The sequence below is a fragment of the Vidua macroura genome, chromosome Z (genome assembly GCF_024509145.1).
Source record: "Vidua macroura isolate BioBank_ID:100142 chromosome Z, ASM2450914v1, whole genome shotgun sequence".
Classification (NCBI taxonomy): Eukaryota; Metazoa; Chordata; class Aves; order Passeriformes; family Viduidae; genus Vidua; species Vidua macroura.
Genome location: NC_071611.1, coordinates 12,756,218 through 12,771,470, shown reverse-complemented (window position 1 = coordinate 12,771,470; position 15,253 = coordinate 12,756,218). Strand labels below are relative to the sequence as shown.

The 15,253-nt window shown below is 36.8% G+C and overlaps 1 protein-coding gene across 3 annotated transcripts in view; it reads right to left on the bottom strand.

Annotated features, from left to right (window-relative positions):
- Positions 1-4,049: 4,049 nt before the first annotated feature.
- AGTPBP1 (ATP/GTP binding carboxypeptidase 1) overlaps positions 4,050-15,253 on the bottom strand; it is a 60,500-nt gene continuing 49,296 nt past the window's right edge. Inside the window, exons 27-28 of one of the 3 annotated variants that reach the window (XM_054003621.1) lie at positions 14,823-14,950; positions 4,681-4,768 (exon numbers count right to left, since the gene is read on the bottom strand). In XM_054003621.1, the coding sequence (XP_053859596.1) occupies positions 14,857-14,950 (94 nt within the window). In that variant the 3' untranslated portion in view covers positions 4,681-4,768; positions 14,823-14,856. Of the gene's footprint in view, positions 4,769-14,822; positions 14,951-15,253 lie in introns of all 3 variants that reach the window. The other 2 variants (XM_054003620.1, XM_054003622.1) reach the window with 2 other exon arrangements.

Below are 15,253 nucleotides of genomic sequence, written 5' to 3'. Positions count from 1 at the left end.
ACTCTAAGCACAAACATCTGGAGGTAAGAATGTTACAAAGACAAGAGGCAGAATCTGGTTGACATTTCATAACGATATAATTTGGATCAGCAAATCCTACAGTGCGTCATTTCTTTTGATGATAAAACCATATTCTGTACCAATGACTCTTAACAAACTGTTTCAAAAGCTGTACAAGAGCTCTTATAAAAGCTGTACAGAGTGTACTAACACTACTGTATTTAGGTGGGGGTTTTTTGTTTCTTTGTTTTTTGTGGTTTTTTGTTTGCTTGTTTGTTTTAAAAAAGGCAAAAAGAAATAGAGCATCTAACTTTCTCTAGTAACAAGAAATAAGCAGGTGTCTTTCATAGTTATGAAGTATTGTTTAGGGACTAGAAGAGTTCTTTATATGATACTGTTAAAAACAGCCAAGACAATGTATTCTTTACTAGGTGTCACAGCTGTTTGGCATTTTGTACTTAAAGCCCACCTTTAAAAGCAACTTAGACTACTTCAGCAAACAAGAAGTGAGCTCACATCTCAAATGTCTGGCATCCTGATGACCTTAGAACACTGATAAAAGAAAAATATCCTAAGACTAATTTGACACTGTGACTATTGCAGGTCCTTAAAATTATTTAGACAACAAAGTTTGTGAAGCTGTTCAACTTAAAGAAACATGACAGTATAGTTAAATAAACTGCAACTGTATTTACAAAAGTTACATTGATGATTTCTAGTAATCACTTGCTCTTTTGAGACAGCTGCACAAAACTAGATTATCTCATTTTATCTTGAGCTTTCCCTCAAAAAATTGCTGAAATCTTAAAATTGCTGCTACAAAAACATATATAGTAAAAATAACTCAACTGCAGTCTGAGTTGAATTGTAAAGGGATGACTTACTGAGAAATAATCTTGTGCCTTTCCTAGATCAGATTAATATCCTATTAACTCTGTGGGAGGGAAAGAGTCTCACCAGAAGCCTCTTCTGTGAGCTCTGCAAAGATCTTCATTGTGGTTCATCCAGTCTTCATAAGTATTACTAACACTGGTGAATCTCAAAAATTTTCAGATAGTTATAATTCAGTCAATTAATATGCAAATGCTACTCTAAGCCTGTAGCACACTGAGTTTAATTTCATAGAAAACAAAATATGTTTTTTTAAATGCTAAGCACAGTGCTGTCCTTACAGGTAAGAACATTGCTGCAAATGCTAGGATGAGGAATCCTTAATTATAACTAACCAAAAATAGGGAAGCAAAAGATTGTAATTAATCCTTTATTATGCATTTTTATTTGTAAGTATTGGTATTTGGGGCATGCACACTAACACTGCAACAATTATATCTATAGCATTACAACAGAAATTATCTGAAACCTTGTATTTTTGCATTTTGTGAACAGTGTTTACCGCATCTGCAGTCTTATTTGAGATTCAAACCAAACTCCCTGATAAGTCAGGCTGATAAAGATATCCACCTTGCAAAATGGCCAGGCAAGATTTTGGCACAAATTCCTTTAAGTTACATTACACAAGGGGATGTCACCAGTGAAGACACAGAAATATCAAAATATGTGATGCAACTTGAATTATTTCTGGAAAGGGAATAGAGTAATTCATCGTTCAGCAATTACTTAGAAGCAAGACATTAAGTAATACATACGTAATTATTTTTTATAGTCTTATTTGTTATTACTGGAGGAAGATCTAGGGATCTTCTTTGCCTATATAGAACCAGTCATGCTTATAGCAAACACCATCATTTAAAACCAAAGCCACACTGAAATGCCAATACATAGAATAGATAGTCAGTTGTCTGGGACAGACCATGCTCAATGACTGATTTGTGACAGTCCAAGATGCTGCCATTCTTTGCTATCATTCTGCCCATTTCTTCAGGGCAAGTGCTACAATAACAGAGTGGAATGTGTGCTCAAGTGTTAGCTGTTCCTTTTTCAGCTAAACACCAGACTTCTCACCAAAACACATTAATGGGGGCACCAGCATCTGTCTGTCAACACCACTGCAACAATGGCAACAGGTACTGGAGAGACATAAACAGTATGGAGCAGTTCTCACTGCAGCAGTTCTTCCCATGAACTGGCATCCCTATGAGCACAAATGAAGACTTTACATTTCAAAAGGCAAGAAAATGTTTGAGGTAACAACCTTTGCATTTTCAACGTGTAAGATAGGGACAAAGTTTCACCTCTTGCATTAGAATTACACTGGCAGAAGCTCAGACCAACAGCTGCCAGAGTGACATCTAACACCTAAGTGACATATAATGCATAACTGCATTACAATCTAATGTATAAACATGTTATCCTGAGACATTATATAGCTGATATCTCTATTTTTGCACAGATTAAAAGCTGTAGGAGTCATGAGAAGAACAAATATATATATGTACTCAGGAGAAAAAGACAATTTTGTATTACTAAGCCACAATTCTTTCTAAATGGATGAAGTATATTTCTAGTCTTGCCAGTAGTATAAAAATAGTGTTCCAAAATTAATACAAATTCAAATGAAACCTAAGAAGACATGCACAATACAGTTAACAAACATGTGGCATCCTGCATTCTTTGAAATTTAAGTGAAATTGTTTATGAATAATTTTATTTATGAATATTACTCCCACTGAAGTAGGAGCCCTTAGGGATAAAAATCTATTTATGCATAAGTATAGTATAAGACTGACAGGGCAATATGGGCATTCTGAACTGCTGTCATTGGGCAGAAAAATAATTCAAATTCTGTGGCAAGGTTAATTCTTCCATTTAATACATTCCCAAATTCCTCTACTTTCAATTCAGAGGGCTCCTCTTCAACAGAGCAATAAATAAATTCTCTTATTTACAGTATGTAGTTCACAGAACACAAGGAAAGATAACTTCCACTACAGAGAAAAAATAAAGGACCAAGACTCTAAATGTTTCCAACTTTTCCATGTTTTCCATCCCTACCTCTCTCCGCATGTTTATTAATATAAATTCAAGCCTTTAAATAAAAATACAGTTGCATATAATATGGGATCAAAACCCCTTCCCCAGTTTCAGAATCAGGATAGTATGGACAGGCTGAATGCAATGCTGAAACAATGCTGAATTTGAAAGAACAGATCCTGGTGCAAATCCAACTCCTGGCTGAAAAACACTGATACAATTAATTCTCATAAATTTTATTCTTTTTTAATCCTTCTGAAGACACTCTTCCCCTCTGAAATACAGTTTTATTTGGAACAACAAACATATAGAAAATCCTCATTAGTTCAAAACCTGGTATAACTTAGAAATGTTATTCTTCATGTTCTTAAAGCCCTTGCACAGGCAGAAGAAAATTAATGCCACAACTGGGTCACATCAAGTAAAAATAATTTTTGAAAAGTATTTTTCATTGCAAAACATGTCAATTCTGTAAACCACAGACTACAACTCTCTTAATTTCTCTATTAGATCTTATTTTAAGCAGAGGCAAGAGGCAATAAGAATTAGAAGACGATAGGAGAAGATGAAGAAGTGTAAATCCCATACCTGACACCTTGATTTTAAACATGAAGAATACAGAACCACAGAATAATTATTCAGCCTGGAAGAGACCTCAGAAAGTTACAGTCCAATCTCCTTATCAGAGCAGAGTTAGCACTAGGTTGCAATCAGGCAAAAAAGGTTTAAACCGAGATGCACTATCCCCCTTAAAGCAGTTGAATTGGGTATATAGTTAACGTGCCTCTGGTAAAGTGAACATTTTTTAACTACATGCATATTCAAGATGAAAAACAGAGCAGTTTGTGTAGCTGAATATACATAGAGTGTACATACCTGACTTCTTTCTGGAGACAAGTACATTAAACAAGAAAACTTCTTCAAATTAAATCATGCCTATCTTATGGGTGAGTTTTGTATTTATACAAGAGTCTACTTCTTCTAAGCACAGGCTGCATTGGTCACTGTGCAAAATTCCTGAACTCTGAACAGACATTAGTAAGAATTTTCACTTAATACTGTGGCAAAGAATTTTCACTTAATACGTAATCATAAGAAGCAAGAAACAAGTGCAAAAATTAATACATCATGTTCTCATTTTTAATTTAGTAATTATTGAATTGTTTCAGAGCAGGCACTACATTGCTTTAAACACAATCAAGTATCATTGAAATAATGTCGAAAAATAACCTCTTCACCTCAGTATACACACGCGCATATACACAGACATACACAAATTAATTTAGAAAATCTGTACATACATATTTTTCAGGATGCAACTCAAAGAACTGTACCACAAAAAATTATTTTCTGTACTCTGACACACTAAAAATTATAATCCATTTCTCTGAAGTTAGGGTTTAAGGACACAAAATGCCATGCAGTAGTATTTAGTAGAAAATGAACTGGTAAATAAATTTATCTATATAGGGCTTCAAGAATACACAGAACTCCTTAAATAAAACAAATGTAAATTTATCAGAAATATTTACTGTCCTTGAGCTGTGCAGACCCCAGTTATATGTGTTAACTGAAGCTTATCCCCTTTGTAGAAAACAGCAAGGAAGTATGTGATTGGAAATGCAGGATACTTTATTTTCTGTTACTGGCAGCAAAGCTGGTTCAAGAAAGGAGTATTGTTGTTGAATCTGGGTCTCAAAGTCCATCATCTTGATTAGTTGCCTCATAATCACCCACATTATCAGCTAATTCAACGTCTTCATCATTACTCTCTGCACTGTAATCAACTTCTTCAAGGAAGCGAGGCTCATCTTCATCCAAAACATATGTAGTGGGGCTATAACAAACAAGAAGCTCCATGAATCATGTTAAAAGTATTATTTGGATTAACACATTCACACCATGTGCCCTGTCCCTTTCCTGACATACAGTAATCCAAATATTACCTCAGGAAAGGGGCAGATTACCTGAAATGGGACTGGCTTTTTAGTTGCGTGTAAAACAACTGAGAGACAAACCCATGCTTGTAATGCCTTTAACTAATTAGTTAGTCATATACAACACATTATCCAAATTTGCCATGACAAATCCGCTACACTAATGGCCCGTAAGAACTTAATGTAAATACAGCAGTATCAGAAATGGCTGAAGATGAATCCAACTACCTCAGGACGCAGCCATTGCTGTAGGGCATCAAAAAAACCACTGTATTTTATTGAAACACACACTTTACTGAAAAGCACTGTAACCAATTACTTTACACATATCAGAGATGATAGAACAAGGGGTCATAGTTACACCTACAATTAAGTTCCCACACAAATCACTTAACTCCCATCAGATTCTCACACATTTGTGTCCTGGTAAAACTTAAAATTTGTCAAGCACTGCAACTCTGAGGCAATGCACTTAATGAACTGAAGCTCTGCCCACAGAGTGGTCTATGCCCTTATCTAATAGCATTGAAGAACAAGAGGATTGACACCTTTAGTGCTAACTGGAAAAAGGTTAAAATACAACTTTCTGATCCTCTCATCTCCCTAGAATAGAGGAAGGGATGATGGAGGAGGCAGAAAAGTGTTTTCCAGACACAGTTTTACTCAGGACATAAAAAAGCTATCTGCTTAAAAGCACTACGTACTCCTAAATATTTAGTAAGTATTTTTACATTCATTTTAAGCCTGAAAAAGGTTTTGTAATGCATTTTACCTAATAATCAAATAATACAGAGCTCATACAAAACAGTGAGAATGTCCTTATTGAGAAACATCATAAAGAACTTGTAGAAATATTTGCATATTAATTTTATTTTCTCCGTAGATACACAAAATCAAGCTTGGCTGTGGCCTTATAATTAAAAAGACTAATCATTGCTTCTTTCTAAATACCTTTTAGGAGCTCAGCTGCACCACTGGAAATCTGAAATGCTATCTCTATTCAATATAAATAAATTTCACAGTATTCTTCCTCTACCTGTAACCTCAATGACATGCCACACTGTAACATTTTTTACTGTTGACAGTTAATTCAAAAACAGGGAGAAAAAACTGTTCCCTAGCTTTGAGGAAAAAAATATTTACATTCAAAATTATCTGTATCATGGTTCACTAAACAAGCCTGTACTCTATTAGCTATGCGAAACAGAAAGCTCCGCAAAACCAAATACTTTTTAAGTTATTTAAGCTGCAATTAGGGAAATAACCCACTGCTGGTTAATGAACTTGGTGTTATAAACAAAATTATTTCCATTTAGGAGAGAGAAAGAGTGAAGAAAATAACTGGGATCTCTGCTAAGAAGTCTCTTTTGTTTCACATATGGGGAACCCAACATACAATAAGGATACATGCTTTGTATGAAGCACCTGTGGGAGAACCATCAAAGGAATACAAATTTTTTGTTCTTTCATCCTGTGATGCTTTCTGCCCTAGGAAGTCACCACCTACTAACAATTCCTTTAAGGAAAGAAGAAGTCAGGGAAATAAAAAGTTTAAGTATTTCATTTATTTAAAGAAACAAATGAAAGGGACTCCACCAGATGTATTACGTTCTGACAAGTCCACAGATTTTTTCAATTTGTGCTTCTAATCACTTAACACAGGTACTGATTAATTAATTTTTGTATGCAAGGAATCCACACTTCAGTTGAATCCACACAGAATAGACTGTGTAATTCACAGGAAATTGTGCCATTAAATCTGAATATTGACCCAATAATATGTAATATTTCTGAACACTGACAGAAAACTACAATGAACTATGTCAAGGAGAAATATTCAACCAGTGACAATGGGATGTTTAATCTATTCTAATGGTATTCAAGAGAAATACCATTAGAATAGACCAAAGATCTTACCGAACAGGTCTTACTTAGAAAGCTACATAAATCTTTAAAAAAAAAACTGTCTCTGATCTGCTGCCTAATAGTCTTTGCTTTCTACTACCATCCAGATCAACACACCACAACTTCTCAATTATGTGTTACTCAAATAATACTATAATATTTACTAAGGTTATTTTTCCCACTTTCCCTTTCCTAAGTTTTCATTCCTCATAAAACTATCCAAACTGTGTCACATACTACTATATTTGTCTTCCCATGAGATGTTGTCTTTTGATGTAGCAAATGTTAGCCTTGAAAATTTAACTTTTCAGTAATCTCTGTTCCAAAGGTTAGCATGAATCTGAGAAGTGTAATTATTATTCCACTGTTTTACTGAGGCTGGATCACAAGAAATATAGAAATCAAATACCTGAAAAAATGTCTTACTGTTTAATCAAATTCTTTATTTGCTTTCCTGCTGCTCCCCACCCTCAGCGGATCTTGTAGCGATATATTTTTAGCTGCTGTCATGCTGATTCTATGAGTTTTAATTTCCTAACTTCTCCCTTGGGCTCTTTATAATTAACTTGCTCAATAATCCTTCTTCTTCTACTCCTACACCTCCTGCTTTTTCTTTTAAAAGGAAACTATTATTTTTATAGGTTAGCAGAGGTTGTTTATCCCATACCTACAGTATTGTAATGTAAAGGATGCCACGATCTGTGTATTTTCTTTGACGTCATGGCTGACGATAAAGAGAATACTATATGAAATTCTGAAGTTCTGTGTATCTTACCTAAGCAACATTTTATGGGTAAAAAGATGAATTCCTAAATGTCTGATTAATATACTTGATATAATACTATGGTCTTCAAGTTTATGAAGAACTTTAAGAATATCTCTTTCATTCAAATGGTATTTTCTTCATTACCTGCCACTGAATACACTGAATTTAGGAATTAATACAATAGTTTTCTAAAATGCATTTTAATTATTAATTAAAATATACTTTAATTATTAAGGTCAGCCAGGCACACACAGCAGCGATAGCAGCAACAGCAGCGGCAGCCACGGCAAGTTCTGGGGGCTGAGCACTAGAACAAAGTGGGCAGGGCCTCCACAGTCAGAGAAACATGAGTAAGAGCTGAGAGACCCACCAGGAACCATCACCTCTCATGAGTGAGATTGACATGGTGTGAGTGTTGTCAGCAGATTTAAATGGCCCCGGAGAGTGCGAGTGACCAGAGTGTGGTGCCATGGTCAGGACATGGCGCAGCAGTTCTCCAGGAAGGGCACACAGAAAAGGCCACTTAATTCTACTTGGAGAGGAAGAGGAAGCAGTCTTCTTCTGTAACAAAAATGGTATCTACACATTACAGCTGTCAGACTAAAACCAAGAGAGACCACAGCCACCTTGGGTATTTATCTAGACCCAAACAGACTTGCTGAAGACTAAAGAAGCACCTGGACCCTCAGCTGCAGGAAACTCCATAATCTGAAAGTCCCCCAGGCCCTGAAGGCAGAGGTAGTTGTCATGGGTGCAAGTGTGCCCAGATAGATAACCTGCCTTTTGTTCAGGTTGCCATGTTGTGTGAGAAGCTCATCAAGGAGCATATGATCTGGGAATCCAAGCAGGAGACTGAGGTATGGGATTATGCACTGACACAGGCAAAGAGACAGTTCCTCCTTTAAGACCTTGGAAACAGAAGGTACATTAGCATCCAACCTTGAGATAGGCCTGATTGATTTGTAAGGCAAGGGAGACTGGACTCTCATCTCTGCTTGGAGCAAAAGAAAAGAGTCTCCCCCTTGCCACTGAATTGCCCCTACATAACAAATATGACACTATGAGGCTTGGAGGAGAAAACTCCACAATAAGTAGTCAAGAAAAAGAAAAGGAGAATGCTACAAAACTGGTACAATCAAACAGTCATATGAGAATGAGTGCCACCAAAAGTGCACAAAGCATGGTAATTACTGGAGAATCATCACTGAGACACATGAAAGCAGCTATTTACCCTCCAGCCTCTCTAGCAAGATTTGCTGTCTATAAGGGCCACATTCATCATGTCACAAAGATGTTACTAACACTGGTAAAACCATAGGATTATCAACAACTCCTACTCTTTCATGTAAGGTTGAATGTTCTCTCCATACCTGGAGACTAAGAGCAAATCATGCCTTACCCATCTGATGGCCTTCTATGATGGGATGACTACAACAGTCAACATGGGAAGATCAGCTTACATCATCAACCTAGACTTCTGTAAGTTTTTCAGTGTGCCACATTATATGCTTATCTCCAAATCAGAGAGACATGGATTTGATGAGTGGACTGTTTGATAGGCAAGGAATTGCCTGGATGGGTGCAGCCAGAGAGTTTTGGTCAAAGGCTCCATGTCCACATGGAGGCTGGTGACAAGTGGGGCTCCTTAGGGCTCTGTTTTGGGACCAGTGCCTTTTAAGACCTTCCTCAATGACAAAGACAGTCAAGTGCTCCTGCAGCAAGTTTGTAGATGACACAAAGGTGAGCAGTGCAGCTAACACAACAGAAGGACAGGATGCCATCCAAATGGACAAGCTTAAGAACTGGACCCAGGAGAACCTCACAAAGTCCAACAAGTTCAAGTGCAAGGTTCTGTAACTGCATCAGGGCAATCCCAGACATAAGCACAGACTGGGAAAATAAGTCACTGAGAGCAGCCCTGCAAAGCTCTGTGGATGAAAAGCTGGACATGAGTCACTAGTGTGAGTCTGCAGCCCAGAAAGCCAACCATGACCTGACCTGCATGCAAAGCAGCACCGTCAGCAAAGTGAGGGAGGGGATTCTGCCCTTCTGCTCTATTCTGGTGAGATTCTAACTGGAGTGCTGCATCCAGCCCTGAGGTCCCCACACAAGAATGATATGGACCTGTTGGAGTTGAGTTTTGAGGAGGCCACTAAGCTGCTCAGAGGGCTGGAGCATCTCTCCTATGATGATAGGCTGAGAGAGCTAGAGTTCTTCAGTCGTAAGAACAGAAGGCTTCAGTGATACCTCACTGTGGTTTTCCAGTACCTAAACAGGACTTACAAGACAGAGGAAGGATGACTTTTTACAGAGTCAGAAAGGGATATGACAAGAAGTAATGTTACTAAACTAAAAGAGAAGAGATTTAGATTAGATACCAGGAAGAAATTAAATTATTTATTGTGAGGGTGGTGACGCACTGGAACAGAGTGACCAAAGAACTTGTGGATGCCCCATCCCTGAAGTGTTCAAGGCCAGGTTGGATGGGGCTGCGAGAAACCTAATATAGTGGGTTGCATGCTTGTCCATGCCGGGGGAGGGGGGGGGGGTTGGAACTAGATGATCTTTAATGTCCCTTTCCATCCAAGCCATGCTATGACTATTATTTTTTAAAACTATAGTACCTTACTATGTGTTTTTCATTTACATTAATGCTCCAAACGTATTAAAATTTAATAAACCTTTTCACAAATACGGTATATTTTTTTCAAAATAATATTTTAATTGTCCCATAAAAGTTATACTTGGGATTTTTAATTATCCACAAGACTCAATTAAAGAAAAATTAATCCACAAGGTAGACATAACCGTTACCAATTTGAACCCCGTGGAACTCAGCAATTTTTTGACACTCTGGGGATGTGTATACATTTTACAACTTCGGAACAAAAAATTAAGAAATATTCCCTGTCAACGTATGGAGAGTTGCAGCTACCTAGGGAGTTGAGAAAGGAAGGAGAGAGAATTCTGAAATACTAATGATTTCTTTTAAAACTGCTTTGTCATGGAAGGCAAAAAAAAAAAAAATCTTAGATGAGAAAGACAGTTACAAAGTATCACAAAGGAATTGTTTCTCCATACTTTCCCTTCTAATTTCTTTTTAGTGTCTACATTCTCTTCCGGAGATTAGCAATCCTGCTGCAGGAAGCAACATCACATATGCAACTACAAGTCCTGTCCTGTTCAGCTGCTCTTAACCTATGTAGTTTTTGTAAGTAATAAGGATATTTTCTCAAGGGAATTTCCAAGGTTCAACAGGATGTATCCAACTATTTTTCAAGCCATAAGGAGCTGGACATCCAAATCCTCTTTAATTATGTTTTTTAAATTTCACATTTAAAGTTACAGAATTTTACTCCAGAGCTTAATCACAAGTAACATCAACACATTCTATGTGTTCTCACCCTGAAATACCTTTTATGAAATTCAAAACTGAATCAAATCAGCTGGGATTCATCAGTCATTTACTGTGGTCCATAGCAGTAATTGGATCATACCATCAAGAGTAGAAGAAAACTTAAAGTATGGTATGAAGAACTTATAAGCAGTTCATCACACTTTTTTGTTTGTTTGTTTGTTTGTTTGGGGCTTTTTTTCCTTGATTACTAGTTTCCTTATTTTGCCCTAGAGAAGACGAACAGTATAGTAGACTGAATAGTACAGTCTACACAGAATTAAAAGCAATCACTTTCATTGAGGCCAGAGCAGGGGCCTGGTGCATAGGCACTGCTACCAGGCCCACAAGTGGAATTCTGAATCTGATTTTTAATAGCTTTTTCTTCCAACATTCGGAATGGGACAGACTGGACAAAAGCTGCAGTATAAGATGCCTTCTTTTTAGCAAAGCTGTACTCCTAAAGTACTGGAAGAAAGGCCAAGCAAAGCTTCAACCATACAGGAGAGTAAGAAGGAAAAGACCTTTAGTTCCAGGTGATGAAGATTAGGAATATATATATGTCTGGGCAAAGTTTAAGAGTTATTAAGAGGGAGGGAAATAAAATAGGACAAAACCAGTTTCTATCTGATAGCCTAGACAGAAATCCCTTGTAAGACTTTGTACACACTCCCACTGTATATACCCCTCACTTCTTGCCTCACCAGTCTGATGTTTTTTCTCAAGTGTAAGACTAAGTGGAGGAAATGGATTTTTCATCAAGTTTTTCCTTTCCCACAGCTCCTTTTGGCTGTCTGCTTTTTCTACCATTTTCTAGACATGCTGGGTCCCAAAGCTCAGTCTGCTTCTCTGCTATAATTAAATCAAATTAACAAACACAACCACACCATGTTCTAGAACACACCAATGAGCCTCAAAAGAATCATTGAAATTAACTAGAATTTCCAAAAAGTGGTCAAGTTTTTGAGCAGAGGATAAGTCTAGTAAGTTGTAACAGTAATGAATGTGGTCATATATTTTTGTTTCATTGCATATAGACCCTATCAAACCTGTCAGCACAATAACTACAATTCTCAATACAAGACCAGTATTACATTTAGTCTAATCTTTTCCATTTGGAACTGGGGTGAAAACACTGTCAAATGGGTTGGAAATAATTAAAGAAAAAGTAAGTGTTTTATTCATCACATGAAAGGTTAAAGTTCACTGCCAGAGGAAAATAAATCTACTTATTGCTTTATTTTTCTTGTTTCTGACATGGTTCAAAATGAACTTATGCAAATTCAGCCTATGTGTACTGAAATACTGGCAATATATTCTAAAATATTAACATGTACTTGGTCATTATAATTACAACCTGGAAAACAAAAAAAAATTGAGAAACCCTCAAAATCATTTGCAAAAATAAAATCAGTGCTACTGTGTTTAAACTTGCCTGCTTAGTCTTAAAAGCATTAAAACTGTGATTTGGTAAAAAATAATACCAGTAATATCCAAAAATAAAGGAAATAACCACAATCTTAGTAATTGCTGTACTCTAACCCTACAGGAATGCTACAGTTGTGTAAAAATATTCTGGTTTATACTTCCTATTGATGAACTTTTTACCTGCTTTTCCTGTAGGTAGCTTCTCATTTGTCTCTAAGGGCAAGTAAAAAGCAGCAAGTCATATGAGAAAGAAAGTATAAGCAGTTCTTTTGTTGTAATAGAAAAGTGAGAACTGAAGTCTGGGCATATAAAACACGAAACTGTGTGACTGTATTCTGATCCATGACTATCTCTGAAGAGGAATAGAAAAAAGCTTTATAAACTTTGTATATTTCTACCACTCAAGTGAATAATAAATGCACACCTTGGCTGAAAAGATTTTTCTTAAAATATGGCCTAAGGTATACATAAAAACTCTGCTTCTGAGCCTCTGGCAACAAAAGAATGAGACCACCTTTTAACTTCACCTATGTCAATATTGATCCCTTTGGCAAAGAATAAAAGAAGATAATGTGAAAACTTAAATAAGTTTTGTTCTGTGAACAAAATTGTAGTTTCTTATTTATCATAGAATGTCTTGGGTTGGAATGGACCTTAAAAATCATCTAATTCCAATCCCCCTGCTGTGGGCAGGGACATCAGATTGCTCACAAATCCAGGTACAAATACACAACATATTTCAGTCTTAATGCCATATTTTAAATTATATTTAATTTGCATTCACACATTCAGTTTTTCTATCACATATTCTCACACAGTTATACAGTATTGCTAAGTGAACACAGAGCAAAGTACCTGTTTTCTCACTTCATGATATGTATTTTGCTGTTTTATGTTTCAGTGTTCTTAGATTTACATTTAATGACTTTAAGAAATAAAGCCATCAGGACTTAAAAATCAAACAGATGTTAACAGATTCCTCCAATAAACTTCAACATTTCAATATTCCATATAGATTAAAAATATTAAGTTTTACATGCACAGAATCTGATTTTTTTCCCGCTCTCCTAATTTCTTTAGTGCAGGAGCACTTGGCTATCACCTTTCACCATCTGTAGCTGTGTAACACCCAAAGGTCATGTTAGGGGAAACCATTTAAAAAAAAAATTCTAGGTATAAATTCACTTTTAATACACTGAATGAAGTTATTTAATCATCTCCCTCAAATTTAAAATTTCATCTTGTGGTACAATTATTTTTGTGATTTTCATGATCTAGTCTTTTGGATGGAACTGAACCTGCTGGGTTTTTTTAATCTCCAGAGTACTAGTTACTTTCTTCACAAATCAGGATTATAAATATTTCCATATAGAGTCTCAGTAACAGTAAGCTTATTATGAGCCTAATGTTACATTTTTCCTGTGCTTATATGTAGCCAACAACATTATGTTTATGCAGGACTAAGTATTTTATCAGTGCTTTCTGAAAATCCAGGTTAAAACAGTCCCCTGTGCCACTCATTTCCCAGCAATGAAATGTAAACCAAGTCAGAGGCAGTTTTCCCCTGCCCCCAGCATGGTTGTACTTCACATGCAATTAGTTTTCATAATAATTTTTTAGAGGTAGCTGGATCAATGAAGTATTTTAGCTGGTAAAGGAAGTTCAAACTATGTGCATCTATTAATATACCAGGATTTGCTGTTTTTCATAACATTAAAACAAGCTATGTGTTTCCATTTGTTCCTCTTCTCATCCAGCATTACTGAAGTTTGCTATCAAACAGAAAGCAAACATGCCATCTCACCCTTTTTTATCCCATTCTGGTACTAAGCTGTTTTTGATGTGTCTTTAGCTTCCTAGCAGATACTAAGGGGGGTGACTTGTGTATGATATGACATTCCTTAATTCAATAGATGCTATCATATGGAAAATCCACCATAAGTAACATTAACAAACAGGAGCAAAGGTAAAAACTTCAAGATGAGATAACAACAATTTACTGGAAGCAGCAATGAGAGAAGAAAGGAAGCAACAACAACATTAATAACAAAAGGTAAAATACAATGGAATAATTTATGTAGAAACTGCAACAATACCAGAGTCTTCACCTGCCACAGTTTTTCTCCCCCCAGCCTGACCACAAATGAGGGAGTCTCTTACTCCAGCCCCTGACAAGTGATGAGATGGTATCAAATAACAGTAGGGTCTGGTCAGGCCCCTTTCTCTTTATGGTAAAAAATTAAAATTGTTCTGGCCAAACCTAGGGCACCTTTCCATGTATATAATGGTTAATGCACTTTCCTCTATAGTTTGTGCTCTTAGCCTGTCAGCAGATACCACTGGAAAGAGCCTGGCTCTACCTTCTTTGCAACCTCCCTTCAGGTATTTGTATACATTGATAATGTAGGCCTTTTGAGCCTCCTCTACTCTAGACTAACAGACCCTGCTCTTCCAGCATTACCTCCTGTGGGAGGAACATCAGTCCCTTCAACATCTTAGGAGCTCCTCACTGGACTATCTCTGGTAGGTCCATGACACTCTTGCACTCCTGAACAACACAGTCTTCCAGGTGTGCAGGCCTTGCCAGTGCTAAGGAGAGGGGAAGGCTCAAATGTTGACTACTCATGAACAGCCCCTCTTCAAATAGCTGCAAATACTTTCCAGTATTAGGTATTTGATCACCTTATCAGGGATCACAGTGAGACTGACCAGCCTGTAATTCCCTGAATCCTCCTCCCTGTTCTTCCTTAAGACAGGTAGGACACCTCATTTCCTTCAAAAGCACCTGTCCCAATCACTATGATGCTTCAAAAATTATTGAGTGCCCTCACAGTGACATCAGTGAGCTTCCTTAGTACATGTGGGTGCATCTTATCAGGACCCCTGGACCTA